The sequence below is a fragment of the Musca domestica genome, unplaced genomic scaffold, assembly GCF_030504385.1.
Source record: "Musca domestica strain aabys unplaced genomic scaffold, Musca_domestica.polishedcontigs.V.1.1 58, whole genome shotgun sequence".
Taxonomy (NCBI): Eukaryota; Metazoa; Arthropoda; class Insecta; order Diptera; family Muscidae; genus Musca; species Musca domestica.
In genome coordinates this window covers 3,281,087-3,300,340 of record NW_026712360.1, presented here as the reverse complement: position 1 = coordinate 3,300,340, position 19,254 = coordinate 3,281,087, and the positions used below count along the sequence as shown (strand labels likewise).

Here is a 19,254-nt window from a genome sequence, read left to right as displayed (position 1 = left end):
CCTGTTATAAATACGCACCCTTTAAACGTTTATTTTTATTATTATTTTTTTTACAATTTTCAATAATTTTGGTTCTTTTTTATTATTATTATAATCTTCACTTTGGATCGCAATTTCCACTCAAACCTGTTTTTTAAATTACAAAAAATCAATGAAAATATTGGAATTTTGGTCGATCCATTCACGCAACAACACCACATTGGTGTAGACGCCAGGATTGCCGCGACGAGCACAGCCATAGCCCCAGGAAACGATACCTACCATTTGGTCATCCACCATCAATGGACTGCCAGCATCACCTTGGCATGCGTCAACACCACCCTGCAAATAGCCGGCACAAAATTCCCAATCCTTAACTTCGGTCCAGAAATAGGCTTTGCGGCATTCAGTCAAATCCATAATCGGCACCTCTACCGCTTTCAAACCATCATCGAAATTAGCTTCGAATTCCGACAATTGACCCCAGCCGGCCACCAAAGCCTTGGTACCTTTCGCTGGTAGTTCAGTGGCCAGGGTAACGGGCACTATGCTCAACTCATTGAAGACCAACTCCAGGGCTAGGTGGATCAATGCAATATCGGCGTGTTTGTGTTCAACGAAACCCTCGACCAAATACACCTGGCCATCTTGGGCCGAGGCCGAACGTTTGCTGGTAGAAGCCACAACCTGAGTGCGTTGTGGCACAGCATCCTGCAGACAGGAACGGGCAGTTATCACCACTTTGCTGGACAAAATTGTGCCACTGCAGTAGTGTTCATAGGCACAGGCATCACAGAAGCGGCGTCTCACCGATACTTCATAGGGGAATTGGGTTATGTGTGACTCCACAACATTGCCGCCCACCAAACGTTCGACTTTGCCAGCATTGCTGGATGAAACCAGCTGCAAGGTCACCACCAAGGCCAATAGGCTGATACAAATCTTCATCTTTTCTCTATTTTTTTTGGTTGTCTTTTTCCGTCTCGCCCTTCAGAGGTCTTCAGTGGGGAAATTTTTACGTTCAACTGAAATAAATTTGTTAACGGTTTAATTCCATGGGTTTCCTGGTCGACGCTGAGCGTTAAATTAAATTGCCATTGTTTACTTTGATAGCTTGTCTAAATAATATATCATCCAGATATGGCCATAGATTAGGGGAGTATTTAAAAAAAAATCGATTTTATATTCGCCACTGATAGCGATTTCATTTCAGATTGTTTTCAATGAAGACCAGTAGTGGACGAGCGATTAAGTAATTTCAATGCGGCCGGTTTGGGCGAACTTTAGATGTGGAGAAAGTGAATGAGAGAGACATTATTATTTGAACAACTCTCGCTCTCTTCTCCAACGAAAGTTTGCGGTCATTTCGTATTGCATTTCATTTCAAGTTCAAGAAGAAGAAGCATTTTGGTTGATAAGTTGTGTTGAAGGAATTTTAAATTAAAAGGATTCGCTGAGTTGTGAATAGGAAAAGATAACAAATGGGACGTTACCGAACAGGGAACAGATAGAATTTACTTTTTACATCAGGGGTCTCATAGTGTCCAATTTTTTACAAAAGGGACTCGGTCATCTTCCACATACAAGAAGACCGACGGAAACGTATTTTATATAGGAGAATACGATAACTATTGGATCATCTGCTGTAAAAAAGAATGCTAGACCGTCTTCTTCATAAAATAAGACCTATTAGGCCGTCTTCTGTATGCAAGACGTCTCATTTGGTTAATTTTCTCCATAGAAGATCGTCTGCTGGACCAGCTTCTGTATATAGAAGAAGGGCCATTATGCCGTATTCGATATAGAAGAAGGGCCTTTAAGCCGTCTTCTGTATAGAAGAAGGCTCTTTAGACCATCTTCTATATAGAAGAAGGCTCTTCAAGCCGTCTTCTGTATAGGAGAAGGCTCTTTAAGCCGTCTTCTGTATAGAAGAAGGCTCTTTAAGCCGTCTTCTGTATAGAAGAAGGCTCTTTAAGCCGTCTTCTGTATAGAAGAAGGCTCTTTAAGCCGTCTTCTGTATAGAAGAAGGCTCTTTAGGCTGTCTTCTGCACAGAAAAAGGCTCTTTAGGCCGTCTTCTGCATAGAAGACCCTCTAGGCCGTTTTCTGCATAGAAGAAGGCTCTTTAGGCCGTCTTCTGTATAAAAGAAGGCTCTTTAAGCCGTCTTCTGTATAGAAGGAGGTCCATTAGGCCGTCTTCTGTATAGAAGGAGGTCCATTACGCCGTCTTCTGTATAGAAGGAGGTCCATTAGGCCGTCTTCTGTATGGAAGAAGGCCCTTTAGGCCGTCTTCTGTATGGAAGAAGGCCCTTTAGGCCGTCTTCTGTGTGGAAGAAGGCCCTTTAGGCCGTCTTCTGTATGGAAGAAGGCCCTTTAGGTCGTTTTCTGTATGGAAGAAGGACCTTTAGGCCGTCTTCTGTATGGAAGAAGGCCCTTTAGGCCGTCTTCTGTATGGAAGAAGGCCCTTTAGGCCGTCTTCTGTATGGAAGAAGGCCCTTTAGGCCGTCTTCTGTATAGAAGAAGGCCCATTAGGCCGTCTTCTGTATAGAAAAAGACCCATTAGGCCGTCTTCTGTATAGAAGAAGATCCATTAGGCCGTCTTCTGTATAGAAGAAGGACCATTAGGCCGTCTTCTGTATAGAAGAAGGCCCATTTGGTTGTCTTCTGCATAGAAGAAGGCTCTTTAGGCTGTCTTCTGCACAGAAAAAGGCTCTTTAGGCCATCTTCTGCATAGAAGAATGCTCTTTAGGCCGTCTTCTGTATAGAAGGAGGTCCATTAGGCCGTCTTCTGTATAGAAAAAGCCCCATTAGGCTCTTTTCTGTATAGAAGAAGGTCATATTGGCCGTGTTCTGTATAGAAGAAGATCCTATAGGGCGTCTTCTGTATAGAAGAAGGTCATATAGGCCTTCTTCTTTTTGAGAAGTAGGTATAATGGTTCATCTCCAGTATAGAAGGAGACCTATTGATCCATTTTGTCTTTTCTAAAATACTGCCCTACCATTTTCAAGAGTAAAATTCCATGCAATTTTATTACCAACATAAAAAAGTTTATTTCTCAAAGAACAACAGCAACAACATCAATAATAACGTTATTACAAATTAGCGGCAATGGTGTCCTCAACCCACTTCTTCAAACTGGCCACATATGTATAAACTCCCGGCAAATTGGGCCTGGCACAGCCACGGCCCCACGAAACCAAACCCACCAACTCGGAATTGTAAACCAAAGGACCGCCAGTATCGCCATGGCATGAATCCTTGCCACCGCTCAGATAGCCGGCACAAATCATGCGTTCCGTTATTTCACCAGCGCCATGCAAACTGCCGCACTCATCATTACCGACTACGGGCACATCAACTTCTTCCAGGGTTCTGGTGGATGGACCACTCTCCTCCTGATAACCCCAACCGGTAACGGTCATCAAACGGCCATTTGCGGGACGGGATTCACGTATCGGCAGTGGTTTTATCAGAGTATGGGTGAAGTCAAAGGTATCATCGATGATAATTACGGCAATGTCATAGTCCACTGTCCACTCGGAATAGCTGGTGTGGTGAATCCATTTCAAGGCGGGATAAGGCATGCCATCATAACCCAGACGGGTATTGGCCCCAGCCACAACCATTACCTTTTCTTCCGGCTGAATGTCGACCACACACTGGGCAGCCGTGATGACCGCCCTTGCCGAATAAATAGCACCGGCACATTTGTGAATGTAGGAATCATTGGCAGTGGATCTGTAGCGTATCGACACCAAATATGGATGTTTGGCAATGTCCACCTCACGGCCACCCACAATACGTGCTTGAGGCGCTGCCCAGGCCCCAGCAGCCAGGGATAGCAGTAAAATAATCGATGCAGTTTTGAACATTGTTGGCTCTTTCCGGCTTGAGTTTCGTCTATTAACTAAAAGTGGAATAAATTTTTAATGGGTTTCTTTGAGGGTTTGGAATGTTATCTGGATGGGTTCTTTGGGCAATGCCGTGCTATTGAGTTAAGGAAATGCTGAGAAAAGCAATTGAAAATAAAACTAAAATTGCTGAGAAGTACGACAACTGTGTGTTTTTTATTTTTCTTTAAAATGTACTTTATATTTGGGTAATCTAAACATGTTATGGTCGATTATAAAGATTAGTGGTGGCCAGTAATGGGAGATAAGCCTCACTTTGTTAGGGGGTCGTAAAGAAACAGAGAGAGGGAGAGCAATAGAGAAAAGCAGAAATAGTGCAGAGACCAAGAGGGTTTTAATTATGCCTCTATTCAAATATTTGATCAATGGCGTTTTGACAGTTTGATGAATTACTTGTTGTGATTCAGTGTGGAAACCCTAAAAGTATGCTAATGTTTTGTTCAATTACTTTTTAGCTGTTAATGGCCAAAAATTTGAGAATATTTTATTTATATATGTTTTGATAGGTTTGGTTTTGATCAAATGCATTAGTTTGGAAAATCCACCTACCACCTCCCACCCACCCTTCAAAAATCCAACTCCACCCGTTGCCCAAACCCATATTGTACCAAATTCAGTACCATTTAGTAATTTCGGTACTTTTTTATTACAAATTTCCTAAACCAACCACTTCCCAAATTTCTTATACCAAATGTCAATATTTTAGCTCTGTCCGTTCACAAATTACCAAATGGTACCAAATTTTGGGTTTTTTAGTACTTTTAGTACACTTATGTTTTGAATTTCCATCTAAATCCCATTAGCGACCCTCATTTCAAATTTCAAAATTCTAATTTTATCCGTTTAACCCGATTTTTTCACTTTTTGGTACACTAATAGTTCGAATTACAGACCAAAACGGCTAAGGGGTTGATGAACATCCTAGTTTTTATTTTATAATGAACCAATAGGTCTTCCGATATTCCTGGATACTTTACAAAAAAAACGCCTTTTAAAAAAATTAAATTTTTGGTACCTTTTGGTACACTTATAGTTCGAATTCCGAAACCCCAGCCTTACACACCAAAATTGACCCACATGCGAAAATTCAAGGTTATAGCTGGGGGTTGATGAATATCCTGGTTATTATTTTATGAATAACCAAAAAATGTTCCTGAATCTGTACTTTTTTGTCCATGTTCTGGGACCTTGCTTTTTATAAAAAAATTTCGTCTTCCAAAAAAAAAATCCAAAATGTTCTTATTTTCAAAATTTATTTTTTTAGAAAAAAAAAAACATTTTTACAATTTTCCTGCCTCACTTTCAATCCACGATTTGAAGTGGACCAAGTTCGTGTAGACACCAGGATACTCGGCATTTGCACAATCACGTCCCCATGATACCAAACCAACGGCCGCTCCCTGATAGACCAAAGCACCGCCGGCATCACCATGGCAGGCATCGGCAGTGTCTCCAGCACCGGCACACATCATGGCATCCGTAATGCGATTTCCACCATAAATCTGACGACATTCCGCCTGATCCACCACTGAAACCTGAGCCATCTGTAGGCTATCGGAATATTCGGCATTTGCCTCGGCAACAGTTGTACCCCAACCAGAAACTGTGGCCACATTACCAGACGGTGGTAGGGTATCTGCCACTGGGATTGAGGCAATTTCCTTGGTGGGAAATGGTGATAAGGCAAAGGCCAATTTCACCAAAGCCAAATCGTTGTCGGTAAACCAAATGTTATAGTCCGGATGCAGAAGATATTTCTCCACCAAATACAAGGGGCTATCCTGGCCGGTACGATATGTGGAACCGGCTAAAACGTGTATGTGATTTGCCTCCAGACCAATGACACAGGTGGCTGTGGTCAGTACAATGCTCTCGGAATAGATGGTGCCCGAACAACGATGTTCAAAGGGAGATGATTGATTTTTTTTGTAACGCAACGACACAAGGTGGGGGCTGGCAGCAATTGACTCCTCTACACCGCCCACAATGCGGGACTCAAGGCCCCCGGTAGCAGTAACAGCGGCACTTAGGCTAAACACCAACAACAAAGCGAATTTCCACATTTTTTTCCAGATTTTTACTTCCTTAGATGTGCACTACCAAAACGCAACTGCCAGCCAGCTGACCCCGCCACAAATTTAGAATTGACCAAAAATATTCGATTAGGTTTTATGCTCGCCCCTCTCTCTCTCTCTCTTATCTGTTATCGTGTATTAGGATGTCTTTAAATAAAATATTATCACAGTTGTATATATTTTATGGCTAAAATAACAAAATTCGGTCGAAAAGTCGTTGTTATCTGTTGCCGATAAGAATCCGATTAGGCGGATGGTCATAAAATCAAATCTATTAAACATTTCGGCAGTTGCTTATTTTGAAATTTTCTTTTGACATTGATTTGGTTAATGGTTAGTCATGAAGGGGTAAATTTATGTGGCATCGAAACGTTACTGGAAGTGTGAATGAAAAATATTGGATTCCAATATTTTCAAAAGATAGGAAATATTTCAATAGGGACTTCCCTTGAAAAGGAGATTTTCTAAACTACAGTGAGAAGAAGAAGAAGGCGGGATTCTAGTTGGGAGAGGATCTCATGACTAATTTATGCGTGAAACATTTGCTAAAGCTGTTTAAAGGTCTCTTATGCGCAATTGTTGTGGTTAAATGTGAAACTCCTAAAAGTATGCTAACCTATTTATGTGTAAAAGAGTAGAGTTATAAATGGTTGACTGGCAGACTGAATTATCAACTCCCAAGTGAAACGGCCACAGCTAAAATCTTGAAATTTTGAATGTGGGTCAATTGGAAGTGTGTAGAAGAGAGATAGGACTGGGGTTTTGAAAATTCGAACTATGGAGCACTAAATGCACTAAAAAGGTACTAAAAATTAATTCGATGGTATTATGCAAACCGTTAGAGCAAGAGTTTTGAAATTTGGAATAAAGGCTTCTAATAGGGTATGGAATAGATGAACCAACGAGTTTTATGAAAATTCGAACTATAAGTGTACTAAAAGTACTAAATCATCACTAAATTTAGTACCATTTTGTATTCAGTAACGACAATGAGTTAAAATTTTGACATTTTGTATAAGAATTGGGAAATTTGGAAAGTAGGCTTGATATAAGAAGATGGTTTTAGAAACATGTACCAAGTGTAAAAACTGTACTAAATGGTACTAAATATGGTAAAATTTGGTTTTGCTTGAGCGGAGGGAGATGGAAAATTGGAAAGTTGTTGCTGGGGTCACTGTTGGTTGGGTAGGGTTGAAATAAAGACGTGGTTCTGGAGCTTCCTTCAAAAAAAAGTACGTTAAGTACGTTAGTGGGTATTTGGGCAAGGATTAGAGATGGAAATCAAAATTTCGTACTACGATCACTTTTTGTGCGTTGGGTCTGATATAGGTCTACTAGATCTTCCAGGGTTCTCCAATACTCCGAAGCCTTCAATACTTCCTGGACGTCTTCTGTACAGCGAAGGCTTTTTGGAGCACGCCTCCTATAGGAGTTTTAGGCCTTCTATAATTCCTTCAAGCGCAGAGGGCCATCTGGGTGCCTTCTATGTACAGGAGTTCCTTTTTACTCAGAAGACCTAGGCACAGACGATTTTCTAGAGGTCTTTCAGAAGCAAAGGGTCATCTGGAGGTATTCTATGCACAAAAAGTATTTTTGGTACTCAATTTGGTACAATATGGTTTTGGGTCAATGGAAGATGGTGGAATGACATCCAAGAGGTCTTCTAATTCAAAAGATCTCATATAGGTCTACTAGATCTTTCAGGGGTCTCCAATACTTCGAAGCCTTCAATACTTCCTGGGTGTGTTCTGTACATAGAAGCCTTTTTGGAGCACGCCTTCAATAGGACTTTTAGGCCTTCGAGAATTCCTTCAAGCACAGAGGGCCATCTGGGTGCCTTCTATGTACAGAAGATTTCCTGGAGTTCCTCTATACTCAGAAGACCTAGACACAGACGTTTTTCTAGAGGTCTTTCAGACGCAAAGGGTCATCTGGAGGTATTCTATGCACAAAAAGTATTTTTGGTACTCAATTTGGTACAGTATGGTTTTGGGTCAATGGAAGATGGTGGAATGATTGAGACATCCTTGAGGTCTTCTAATTCAAAAGATCTCTAGATCTTTCAGGGGTCTCCAATACTCTGAAAATCTTTATGAGGCCTTTAACACTTCCTGGGTGTCTTCTGTACATCGAAGGCTTATTGGAGCACGCAGAATGCCTCCTATAGGACTCTTAGGCCGTGTAGAATTCTTTCAAGCGCCGAGGGCCATCTGGGTGCCTTCTATGTAAAGAAGATTTTCAGATGACCTTATATGGGTCTTCTTGGCATAGGCGATTGTGAGACCTCTACAGGCAAAGGGTCATCTGGAGGTATTCTATGCACAAAAAGTTTTTTTGAAGTCTTTTGAGACCGTCTAAAAAGCTTCAAGTCACAGACGACCTTCTAGAGCCCATCCAGACGTAGATAGATGCCTCCTAGGACAGAAGATTTTCAGGAGTTTTTCTGTACTCAAAAGTTCTTCGAAGCCCTTGGGAGCCCTCAGAGTTCCCTTAAGCGCAGAGGGCCATTTGGGTGCTTTATGTGTGCAGAAGATTTTCTGGAGTTCCTCTGTACTCAGATGACCTTATATGGGTCTTTTAGGCTCAGACGTTTTTCTAAAGGTCTTTCAGACGCAAAGGATCGTCTGGAGGTTTTCTATGCACAAAAAGTTTGAGTCAAAAGACCTCTAAAAAGCTTCAAGTCACAGACGACTTTCTAGAGGCCATCCAGACGTAGATTAATTCCTCCAGAAGACAGAAGATTTTCAGGAGTTTCTCTGTACTCAAAAGTCCTTCGAAGCCCTTGGGAGCACGCAGAATTCCACCTTTAGGACTTTTAGGCCTTCTAGAGTTCCCTTAAGCGCAGAGGGCCATCTGGGTGCCTTATATGTACAGAAGATTTTCTGGATTTCCTCTATACTAGGCACAGACGATTTTCTAAAGGTCTTTCAAATACAAACGGTCATCTGGAGGTATTCTATGCACAAAAAGTTTTTTTTTTGAGTCCCATTTATACTCAAAAGACCGTCTACAGGTCTTTAAGTTACAGACGACCTTCTAGAGGCCTTCCATACGCAGAGGACTATCTGGATATCTTCTAGGACAGAAGATTGTCAGGAGTTTCTTCATACTCAAAAAACCTTCTATGAGTCTTTTATGGCAAAGACGACCATCTAGAGGTCCATGTGTAGGTCTTCAGAGGTTAAGGAGGTCTTTCAGACGCAGATGGCTATCTGGAGGTCTTCTAGAACAGACGATTTTCATACTATACTCAAAAGACCTTCCATAAGTCTTTTAGGCAAAGACGGCCTTCTAGAGGTCTTCCAGACGTAGATATTCATAGATTTTCTGGAGTTCCTAAGGAGGTCTTCCATACGCAGAGGGCCACCTGGAGTAGATATTCCATAAATCTTGAATACATAAAAAATATCTTATCTGCTCCCAAATTTTTTGATTTCCCAAAGAAGAACATCAGGTTGTATAGCTACTGATATCTCTCATACGCCAACGCTACCGGAGAATATTTCCTGGACTTCCCTCAGGCGATCTGCCAGAGGTCACCTATATGCTGAGGGCCATATGAAGGTCTTATATGCATAAGATTAATGATTTTCCCCAAAAGTACACCAGGTCGTAAAACTATTGACGGAAAGCATACGCCTCCGTAACTGAGGGAACTTAAAAATAATATTTTTATAATTTTTGTAAAGTTCCAGAACACTTTTCCTTTTATAAAATAAATTTGGATTTTCTTAAAAATTACCTGGCTTTATTATTTGAAGACATTCAATAAATGTTCTAAACACTACAGCCCCATTAAGTTCTTCTAAGGTCAGCACACTTTGTAGACGTCTTCCATACTTAGTAGACATTCCATAAATTTTGAATTCATAAAAGAATTCTTATCAGTTCCAAGATTTTTTGATTTCCCTAAGAAGAACATCAGGTCGTATAAATATTGGCATCTCCCATACGCTAACACAACCGGATAAGTCAAAAATTCTCTTTTATTTTTTTGCAAACTTATTTAATTAAAAACTCCTTTTCCTATACACCAAGCTGACTTTCAAGAGGAGGGTAAACTTTCCATTGATCTCGTATACATAAACAAATTTTTGTCTTTTCCAAGATTTATAGATTTTGACAAAGAAGTACAGCAGGTCGTATAATTGCTGATATCTCTTACGCGACGTCGCTACTCAGGGAAGTAAAAAAATATATATTTTTTTAAATTATTTTTGCAAAGTTCCATAAATTTTTTCTTTAAATTAAAAATAAATCAAAAAATAAAAAGTTCTTCCACACCCAGAAGCCTTTCAAGAGGTCTCCCATACTTAGTAGACTATCGATGGGGTTTATTTACATAAACAAACTCTTATCTATTCCGTGATTTATTGATTTCCCAACGAAGTACATTTGGTCGCATAATTGTTGATATCTCTTATACGCCTCTGCTACTGAGGGAAGTTAAAAATACTTATTTATTTATTTATTTATTTTTTTTTTTGCAAAGTTCTTTAACTTTTTTCCATAAATTAAAAATAAATCACATAAATCACACATCACAGGAAACCCCAATCCTTAAAACACCAAAAAAAAAAAACTTTCACTTCAACGTTTGGTTGATAACAAGGGGGTGGGGGATAAAGAATATCTTTTTCAAGGCGAACGAAACAAACAAATATCTAACGCTTGCAAATCGACAAAAGATAACGTGCAAATCATTTAGCTAATTTATTGCAATATTTAAAGTTAATCAACAAAAAAAAAAAAAAACATTGGTCAATTTGATGTTGGTGCTATAAAAAGCCATGCCTTCGAGGCGATTCGAGTACAGTTATACTCTAACCTTGGCCCGTGGATTACTATGGGACATCAAAAATTGTGGATTAATTCTCTGGCCATTGGCCTTTTGGTGACATTGGCATCGGCGGCCCATCTTCCCCTGGATGGTCGCATTGTCGGCGGCTATGAAGTGGACATTAGGGATGTACCCTTCCAAGTGTCCCTGCAGTCGTACAATCATTTCTGTGGAGGTTCCTTGATTGCCAAACGTTTTGTGCTCACTGCTGCCCATTGTACGGATGGCAACTTACCCACTGCCCCCATGTTTAGTGTGCGCATTGGTTCTACATATTCCGAAAAGGGTGGTCTGCTGCTACGCGTCCTGCGCATCCATCAACATGAAAAATACAATTACTCCTTTATTGACTATGATTTCTCGATTTTGGAATTGGAAGACTATGATGAGAATGCTTTGCCTTTTAAGCTGACTTATGCCAAATTGCCGAGGGCCAATGAAGATTTACCCGATGGCACTTTGGCCACCATTTCCGGTTGGGGTGGCACCAAAAATCCCTTGGAATCGAATGCAGTGTTGCGGGCCGTTGAAGTTCCCACTGTCAATCGTAATGCTTGTGCCCAAATCTTCCCCACGTTGAGCGAGCAGATGATGTGTGCCGGCTATACTGAGGGAGGAAAAGATTCGTGTCAGGGTGATTCCGGTGGTCCCTTGTTCCGTGACAATATTTTGTACGGTGTTGTGTCATGGGGTGTGGGTTGTGCCCTACCCGATTATCCGGGAGTGTATGCCCGAGTCTCGTCTGTTTTGCCCTGGATTGCTGAGAAAACTGGTTTGGAGGTTAATTAAGGTGGTCCACAATTAATTTTGAAAATATTTGCAAAATTTTTGTGTGTGGAAACTGTAATGAAAATGTGATTGATTTAAAAAAAAAAAAATGTTTGATGCACTCATGAGAGTTTCGAAATTGTGTGGAGAGAAAATGGGTGATTTTTTAGATAGGGGTTCACCTGCACGTATAATTAACGTCATAACGTATACGCCATGGGAGGTACAGTAATTAAAAAGAAGTTCCGTTCACACCAATACCGAACTTTTTTAATATTTTTTGGAGATTTTGTTCTATTAGTTATCCAATAAACAAGGGGTGTATTTTCTGAATATGGTCAGGATGGGGATATAATTTAGGATCGAAGCAGAAGATCAGAAAAAGCATAATTTTTTCCCCTAAAATATTTCGAATATGAATACGTACAATATTTTAAACCGTTGAATATATGGACGCCTCAAGATTTGTTGGCTTTGCCTTTGAAGTTCAACAGGGCGTATAATCGTTGTTGATACTCATACGCCCTCCAGGCCTTATCTGGAAGATATCCAAGACTCCATGAAATATTGGCAACTTGGTCCAGTCTTCTGAATTTTCCTCTATTACCAGTCGTTCGGATTAAACGAGAGGAGAGCGGGTTCAAATACTAAACTAAGACTAAAATATGATTTTTATACTCTCAGTCATGTGGCTAAAATCCTTCAAAATATATTCCACTTTTTTGAAAGTCCTTGAACCAAATTGTTTTAGTCCTCCAAAAAATATTCCACTTTCCAGAAAGTCCTTAAAAAGGACTTTTTAAAAAATCCAAGTTTTTTTCTTAATCCTTAAAAATCCATATTTTCAAAACTTTAAAAAAATATTTTAGTTTTAGAAAAAAATCATTTTTTTAGAACTTTGAAAAAATATATTTTTTTTCGAATTCCACGTTTAAGATTTCTTTGAAAAAATGGAACAAATTGGCAATTTATGATATCCCTAGTCTAAATCCAGACCCACTTGGCTCCTGTTGCGTCTTTCCTTATTTTTATACCCTCAGCCATATGGCTAGAGAGGGTATATATTATTTGATACGGTCAAAACGTGCCTCATCGAAAGAACGGTTTTAGACCCTAGGTCTTTTTGGAACAAATCCGTTTCAGGCCATTTGGTGTCGATCTGGCGATGTCCGTCCGCCTGTCTGGCTGGCTGGCTGGTGCGCACGATATCTCTCGAAGGTAGTATCCGATTTGATCCAAACTTGGTACATCGAAATATTATTGTCAAACTTAGATCGAGTTCGGAGATGGGCAATACCGGTTCACTCCTTCTGGTACCTCTCACAAAAAAGTTTGAAATTTTCAAAGAAAAATATTTGACTGCTCAGAAAGAAAAAAGATTATGGGATTTTGCTCCAACTACGCAAATCCTAATATTTGCATCAGTGGTAGGTCAGGTGCGAAAATGGACAATATCGGTCCACTCCCCCACAAAGGGTCAAAATTTAGAATAATTACAACTCTTATAAAATGGGATGTAAGAGTCCAAAGGTCTTCTAATTACACACATTACTACATTTTTATTAAGCCAAGGTCTGGTGTGAAGATGGAATATATCGGTCCACTACTTCTGGTACCTCCCCCACAAAGGGTCAAAATTCTGAATATTCATGAAGCTCATAAAACACGAAGTTAACATCCGATTGCATTCAGATTTGGCACATCTCAAAATTTCCATCAACACAAGATCTGTTATAAAGATGGTAAAGATCGGACTATTCCTTCTGGTACCTCCCCCACAAAGGTTGAACGTTTTGAATACCCAAAACGATCATAATATCCGAAATAAGGATTCGATCCTCTTCAAATTTCACACATCACAATATTTTTAACAACCCAAGGTCTGGTGTGAAGATGGAATATATCGGTGCACTTCCTCTGCTGCCTCCCTCACAAATATTGAATATTCATAAGGTTCATAAAACACCAAGTTGACATCCGATATATGCATGTATCGAAAATCCGCGTTTTTGGTACTCGATTTTTTTTTCAAAAATCCACGTCTTCAACGTATCATGAAATTCGTATTTTTTTATAAAAATCTATTTATTCTTTGTTTTGGTCATGGCCCCCTAATCGCATCCAATATTTTACAGCTACAGCTAAAATCTTGGCAATCTCTTTGGTCCCTTGCGATTTACATGACTAGACTGGGTTATAAATTAACCCCTCTAGATCCCCGTCCCTACCCTTTCAATGAATAAGACCAACAAACATTTGATATGCAATCACGGGACACCAGATTTATTGCGCTCTCCAAAAGGAAAACCCCCTAGACCATTGTTCTACTACCACCGACGAGTGCATTGTAATGGTGGTCTGAAGTGATCATAAATCATGTTTACACTATCTTGGAAATGACCAAGAAACCGTGTTCAATAGGTTGGTAACAATTAAGTGGTACACTGGACAATTGCAGGTGAATGAAAGAAAAAAATCCAAGCCACTTGATCTACTAACACAAATCTGTTAACCTTCAGCTGGGTAATCGCAAGCGATAGCAAGTCCTTAGCCGTAATTTATTAAGAGTATGGGGCCATTGGATTTTCATGGAAAGTGAGAGTATAAAAACCAAAGATTCTCACTGGAATCCAAACAGTTTTACCCACACCTCGGACGAGTATGGAAACGCAAAACCTGTGGCTGAACATTTTGGGCCTATGCCTGCTGGCCGGTTGGTCATCTGCGGCCTATTTGCCTTTACCTCGCTTGGATGGTCGCATTGTGGGCGGTCATGAGGTGGACATCCAGGATGTACCCTTCCAGGTCTCATTGCAGGGAAGTTTCCATTTCTGTGGAGGGTCCTTGATTGCCAAACGTTTTGTCCTCACTGCCGCCCATTGCACGGCTGGCCACTCTGCCGTGAATCCTGGATTTAAAGTACGCCTTGGCTCTTCATATTCCGCCAAGGATGGCATCCTGCTGAAACCTTTGAGAATACATCAGCACAAGAAATACAATCCCATGAACATCGATTATGATTTCTCCATATTGGAATTGGAGGATTATGAGCTGTTCTCTTTGCCCTTTGAAGTGGAATTTGCCAAGCTGCCCAGCCGTGATGCGGAGTTGCCAGATGGTACCTTGGTCACGGTATCCGGTTGGGGTAATACCCAAAATTCCTCGGAATCGAATCATGTGTTGAGAGCCACAAATGTACCCACCGTCAATCAGGATGAATGTGCCTTGGCCTATCGTGGATTTGGTGATATTACCGAACGTATGCTGTGTGCTGGCTTCACTGAGGGCGGCAAAGATGCCTGCCAGGGTGATTCGGGTGGTCCTTTGTTCCATAAGGACACTTTGGTTGGTGTTGTCTCCTGGGGTTATGGCTGTGCTCGTCCCAATTATCCAGGTGTTTATTCGCGGGTGACTTCTGTGTTGCCATGGATTGCTGAGAAAACTGGTTTGGAGGTGTAAATGAAGGAGGAATGGAATTCGGAATGTTATGGAATTTGAATAAAATGATATGATTGAGAACATTTAAAGAAAATTGCGAACATTTATTTTAATAGAGGGTGGGATAGTGAGTTTTTATTCCGATGAAGTAAAAAAATCTGGATCTTAATGCAACAAAAATTATAAGCCTAGAATTAAGGAAATTTCAAGAGAACATCAGGTCGTATAATTGCTGTCGGAATGTATACGTCCAGGAGGGCAACTCCTTAAATGTAAAATAATATTGGGTAACCCGAGGGAATTTTGTGAACTTTATTTTACATTTTCAATAATTTTCAAACATGATTTTTCTTGAACCACCATATTTAAGGAAAATTTTTAAAAGTTAACGCATTTTTTCAATCACATTTTTTTCTTCACAAAATCCTTGAAAAATAATTTTTTTTACGCCGAGGACTTTTGAAAAAGGCATGTATTTACCTTGAGGAAATCAACGGATTTGCCTTTCAGGGTCCTTAGAAAACACATATCTAGCTTTTTAGGTCCATGCAAAAATAAATACTTCTAGCTTTTTTATATTTTCGAAAAATACATGTTTTTGACCCTGAAGATCCTTTGCCTTTCAAAAATATTCCTTAATTCTTAAATGTTTGTCCCTGCAACATGCAATTCTTTAGTTCCTTTGTTTTAAGGTTTATTGAAAAAAAAATTCTACAAAAATCAAAGTTTATTAGACAAAAAGTTCCTTAAAAATTTTAAAATTCTTTGGCTGAAGGTCTTTGAAAAAATATCCTTTAAAAATACATGTTTCTTGGACAGAAGGTCATGTGAAAAGTATGTTTCAAAATTCCATATTTGTAGGAAAAAAATCCTTTAGAAAAATCCTTAAAAAATTCATCTTTCTTTGGCTGAATGTCATTTAAAACATAATTCTTAAAAAAATTAAAATTTCCTTACTTGAAGGTCCTTTGAAGAAGATTATTTAAAAATCAACCTTTCCTTGGCTGAAGATCCTTTAAAAAATGTTCTGAAGATTCGTTGTTCCTTTTAAAATAAAAAAAAATATATTTAAAAATCCTTGTTTGTAGGCCTGAAGGTCCTTTAAAACAGTTCTTCAAAAATCCACGTTTGTAGGACTGAAGGTCCTTTAAAAAATTTCTTCAAAAATCCGCGTTTTGGGACTGAAGGTTCTTTAAAAAAGTTCTTCAAAAATCCGCGTTTTAGGACTGAAGATTCTTTAAAAAAAGTTCTTCAAAAATCCGCGTTTTAGGACTGAAGGTTCTTTAAAAAATCTTAAAAAATCCACGATTGTAGGACTGAAGGTCCTTTAATTTTTTTAAGGACTGAAGGTCCTTTAAAGGATTTCTTCAAAAATCCGCGTTTTAGGACTGAAGGTCCTTTAAAACAATTCTTTAAAAATCCAAGATTGTAGGGCTGAAAGTCCTTTAAAACAATTCTTTACAAATCCAAGTTTGTAGGACTGAAGGTCCTTTAAAAATCGTTAAAAATCCACGAGGGTCCTTTAAAAAAATCTTTAAAAATCCATGTTTGTAGGACTGAATGTCCTTTAAAAAATCTTTAAAAATCGAAGTTTGTTGGACTAAGGGTGCTTTCAAAAACATTCTTTAAAATCCACGAAGTTCCACGTTTGTAGGACTGAAGGTTCTTTAAAAAAGTTCTTCAAAAATCCGCGTTTTAGGACTGAAGATTCTTTAAAAAAAGTTCTTCAAAAATCCGCGTTTTAGGACTGAAGGTTCTTTAAAAAAGTTCTTCAAAAATCCACGTTTATAGGAGTGAAGGCTCGTTAAAAAAAATCTTTAAAAATCCAAGTTTGTAGGACTGAAGGTCCTTTAAAACAAAAATTTTTAAAAATCCACGAAAGTCCCTTAAAAACTTTTCTTAAAAAACCACGTTTGTAGAACTGAAGGACCTTTAAAAAAATTCTTTAAAAATCCACGAAGGTCTTTCAAAAAAAAATCTTTAAAAAACCTCGTTTGTAGAACTGAAGTACCAAAAATCTTAAAACGTCCAAGTTTTTGGGACTGAAGGTCCTTTGTAGGACTGATTTTCCTTTAAAAATCCATGTTTGTAGGACTGAAAGTCCATTAAATAAATTAAATTATTATAAATGTAGGACATTCTTTGCCAGGAGGTCCTTTGAAAAGCATTTTTTAAAACACCTATAGAAAAGGTCCTTTAGAAAAATTATAAAATAATTCACATTTTTTGTATGACTGAAATTCCATTAAACAAATTGTTTAAAAGTAGAACGGAAATCCACATTTTCTGGCAGTAGGTCTTTTTTTTAAAAAAAACATGTTTGTAGACTGAAGGTTCTATAGAAAATTCTTTAGAAAAAATTCACATTCTTTGGCAGAATGTCCTTTCAAAAAATAGTTTTTTTTTTGGCTGAATATCCTTTGACAAAAATTCTTAAATTATCCACGTTTATTGTTCTGAAGGTCATTTGAAAGATACTCTTACAAAACTATGTTTGTAGGACTGAAAGTCCATTACACAAATTGTTTGAACATAGGACGGAAATCCACATTTTCTGGCAATCCTTTTAAAAACATTAAAAAAAAATGTTTTGTAGACTGAAGGTCCTTAAGAAAAATGATTAAAATTAAGTAACATTCTTTGGCAGAAGGTCTTTTTAAAAACATTCTAAAATAAAATGTTTTATTGGTTGAATGTCCTTGGACAAAAATTCTTAAACTATCCACGTTTATTGTTCTGAAGGTCATTTGAAAGACAGTCTTAAAAAACCATGTATATGGAACTGTATGTCTTGTAAAAAAATATTTTAGAAATATACAAAAAATCCACCCTCTTATATTTGAAAAAATATTTAATAAAAAATCTACGTTTCAATCCTTAAATAAAGTATTTAAAAATCCACATTGAATCCCTAAAAAATATATAACAAATCCACGTTTTGATCCTTGCAAAAATATACAAAAACTTCACTTTTAATCCTTAGAATTGTTTTTTAAATCCATAATTTGATCCCTATATAATGTACGCCACTTCGAATTTTAGATAACGCCACAATATACTCAGGGCGTATAACTGATATTGGCACGTATACGCCACCAAAATTACTTGCACAATCTAAAACTACTTCAAATAAAAAAAATAATAGTTAAAAAAAAACAAATAATTTTTAAATTTTATTCACTCACATTTTTAATAAAAATAATAATATTTTAAAATTCCAACCTTCCAATCCCTTTCTAAACATTTAGGGCCATCTTCTCCAAAATCCATGGCTTCAGGGTCCAAACATTTGCATAGACACCGGGATATTCAGGACGAGCACAGCCGGCACCCCAGGAAACAACACCGGCCAATTTATTGCGAATTGTCAGCGGACCACCTGAGTCGCCCTGGCAGGCATCTTTACCACCGACACCTCGCAAGCCGGCGCAGAACATTTTATCCGTGATCATCCCCTCATAGTCAACATTACAATCCTCATGGCTTACCACCGGCACCTTGACCTCCTGCAAAAAGTGATGCGAGGGACCTCCCTCCCAGAGGGCACCCCAACCCGTTATGGTCGTTTGTATCCCTGCAACCGGTGCATCATCAATCAATTCAATTGGACGTATGGTAAAGCCGTTCAGCGGCAGTGGCGTGGCCAAAACCAATATGGCAATGTCATTGTTATAGGTCTCGGGATTATAGTTTTCATGCATGAGGATTTCCTTGACGGGCACCATGACACCGTCATTGCCAATATGCAAATTGCTGCCGGCCACAATCTTAAATTGACTCGGCACCGTGGCAATGATGCAATGGGCAGCGGTCACCACATGATTTTCGGAAAGAATGGCCCCACCACAAATGTGACCAAAATCATCTTGGGGATAGAACAGACTCTTCTTGCGCAAACTTATCTGATAGCCATGGGCCCCAATGTCGGTGGTATTGCCACCAACAATTCTCGAATTGTCCCCAGCTGCGGCTGGATTTTCCACAGGTAAGCCATGCACCAAAGCCACAAATGCCACCAGGCCAAAGAGTGAAGCGCCGCACCGCATTGTCATAGAAAGACGTTGTAATACTGAAGAGGTTAGACAACACCAGACCGAGTAGCAATGAAGGCCATTATCGTTATTGGTCACTTGTTACCACAATCGCAGTCAATGATAGGAAATGTTTTCTTTTTTTTTTTTGGTTGAACTGATTATTGATTTGTTGATAAAACCATGGTCTGTTCATTTATAGCTCCCGCTGAT

At 39.0% G+C, this 19,254-nt stretch overlaps 6 protein-coding genes across 6 annotated transcripts; 2 read left to right on the top strand and 4 right to left on the bottom strand.

Moving 5' to 3' along the window:
• Window positions 1-63: 63 nt before the first annotated feature.
• LOC101894011 (trypsin eta) lies at window positions 64-1,014 on the bottom strand. The gene has a single exon (XM_005175078.4). The coding sequence runs from the start codon at window positions 925-927 to the stop codon at window positions 139-141; it is 789 nt and encodes a 262-aa protein (XP_005175135.2). The 5' UTR covers window positions 928-1,014; the 3' UTR covers window positions 64-138.
• Window positions 1,015-3,016: 2,002 nt separating this feature from the next.
• LOC101895007 (trypsin eta) lies at window positions 3,017-3,977 on the bottom strand. The gene has a single exon (XM_005175084.4). It carries the CDS (start codon window positions 3,848-3,850, stop codon window positions 3,071-3,073), a length of 780 nt encoding a protein of 259 aa, XP_005175141.2. The 5' UTR covers window positions 3,851-3,977; the 3' UTR covers window positions 3,017-3,070.
• Window positions 3,978-5,125: 1,148 nt separating this feature from the next.
• On the bottom strand, window positions 5,126-6,023 carry LOC101894187 (trypsin eta-like). Its single transcript, XM_005175079.4, has one exon. It carries the CDS (start codon window positions 5,950-5,952, stop codon window positions 5,170-5,172), a length of 783 nt encoding a protein of 260 aa, XP_005175136.1. The 5' UTR covers window positions 5,953-6,023; the 3' UTR covers window positions 5,126-5,169.
• A 4,762-nt stretch (window positions 6,024-10,785) lies between these two features.
• LOC131805536 (trypsin 3A1-like) lies at window positions 10,786-11,693 on the top strand. The gene has a single exon (XM_059128801.1). The coding sequence runs from the start codon at window positions 10,811-10,813 to the stop codon at window positions 11,591-11,593; it is 783 nt and encodes a 260-aa protein (XP_058984784.1). The 5' UTR covers window positions 10,786-10,810; the 3' UTR covers window positions 11,594-11,693.
• A 2,506-nt stretch (window positions 11,694-14,199) lies between these two features.
• On the top strand, window positions 14,200-15,104 carry LOC101895171 (trypsin 5G1-like). Its single transcript, XM_005175085.4, has one exon. The coding sequence runs from the start codon at window positions 14,234-14,236 to the stop codon at window positions 15,029-15,031; it is 798 nt and encodes a 265-aa protein (XP_005175142.1). The 5' UTR covers window positions 14,200-14,233; the 3' UTR covers window positions 15,032-15,104.
• Window positions 15,105-17,995: 2,891 nt separating this feature from the next.
• On the bottom strand, window positions 17,996-19,124 carry LOC131805535 (trypsin zeta-like). Its single transcript, XM_059128800.1, has 2 exons — window positions 18,196-19,124; window positions 17,996-18,130 (listed from the first exon to the last, which is right to left on the bottom strand). The coding sequence occupies exon 1, from the start codon at window positions 19,060-19,062 to the stop codon at window positions 18,247-18,249; it is 816 nt and encodes a 271-aa protein (XP_058984783.1). The 5' UTR covers window positions 19,063-19,124; the 3' UTR covers window positions 17,996-18,130; window positions 18,196-18,246.
• Between the last annotated feature and the right edge of the window lie 130 nt (window positions 19,125-19,254).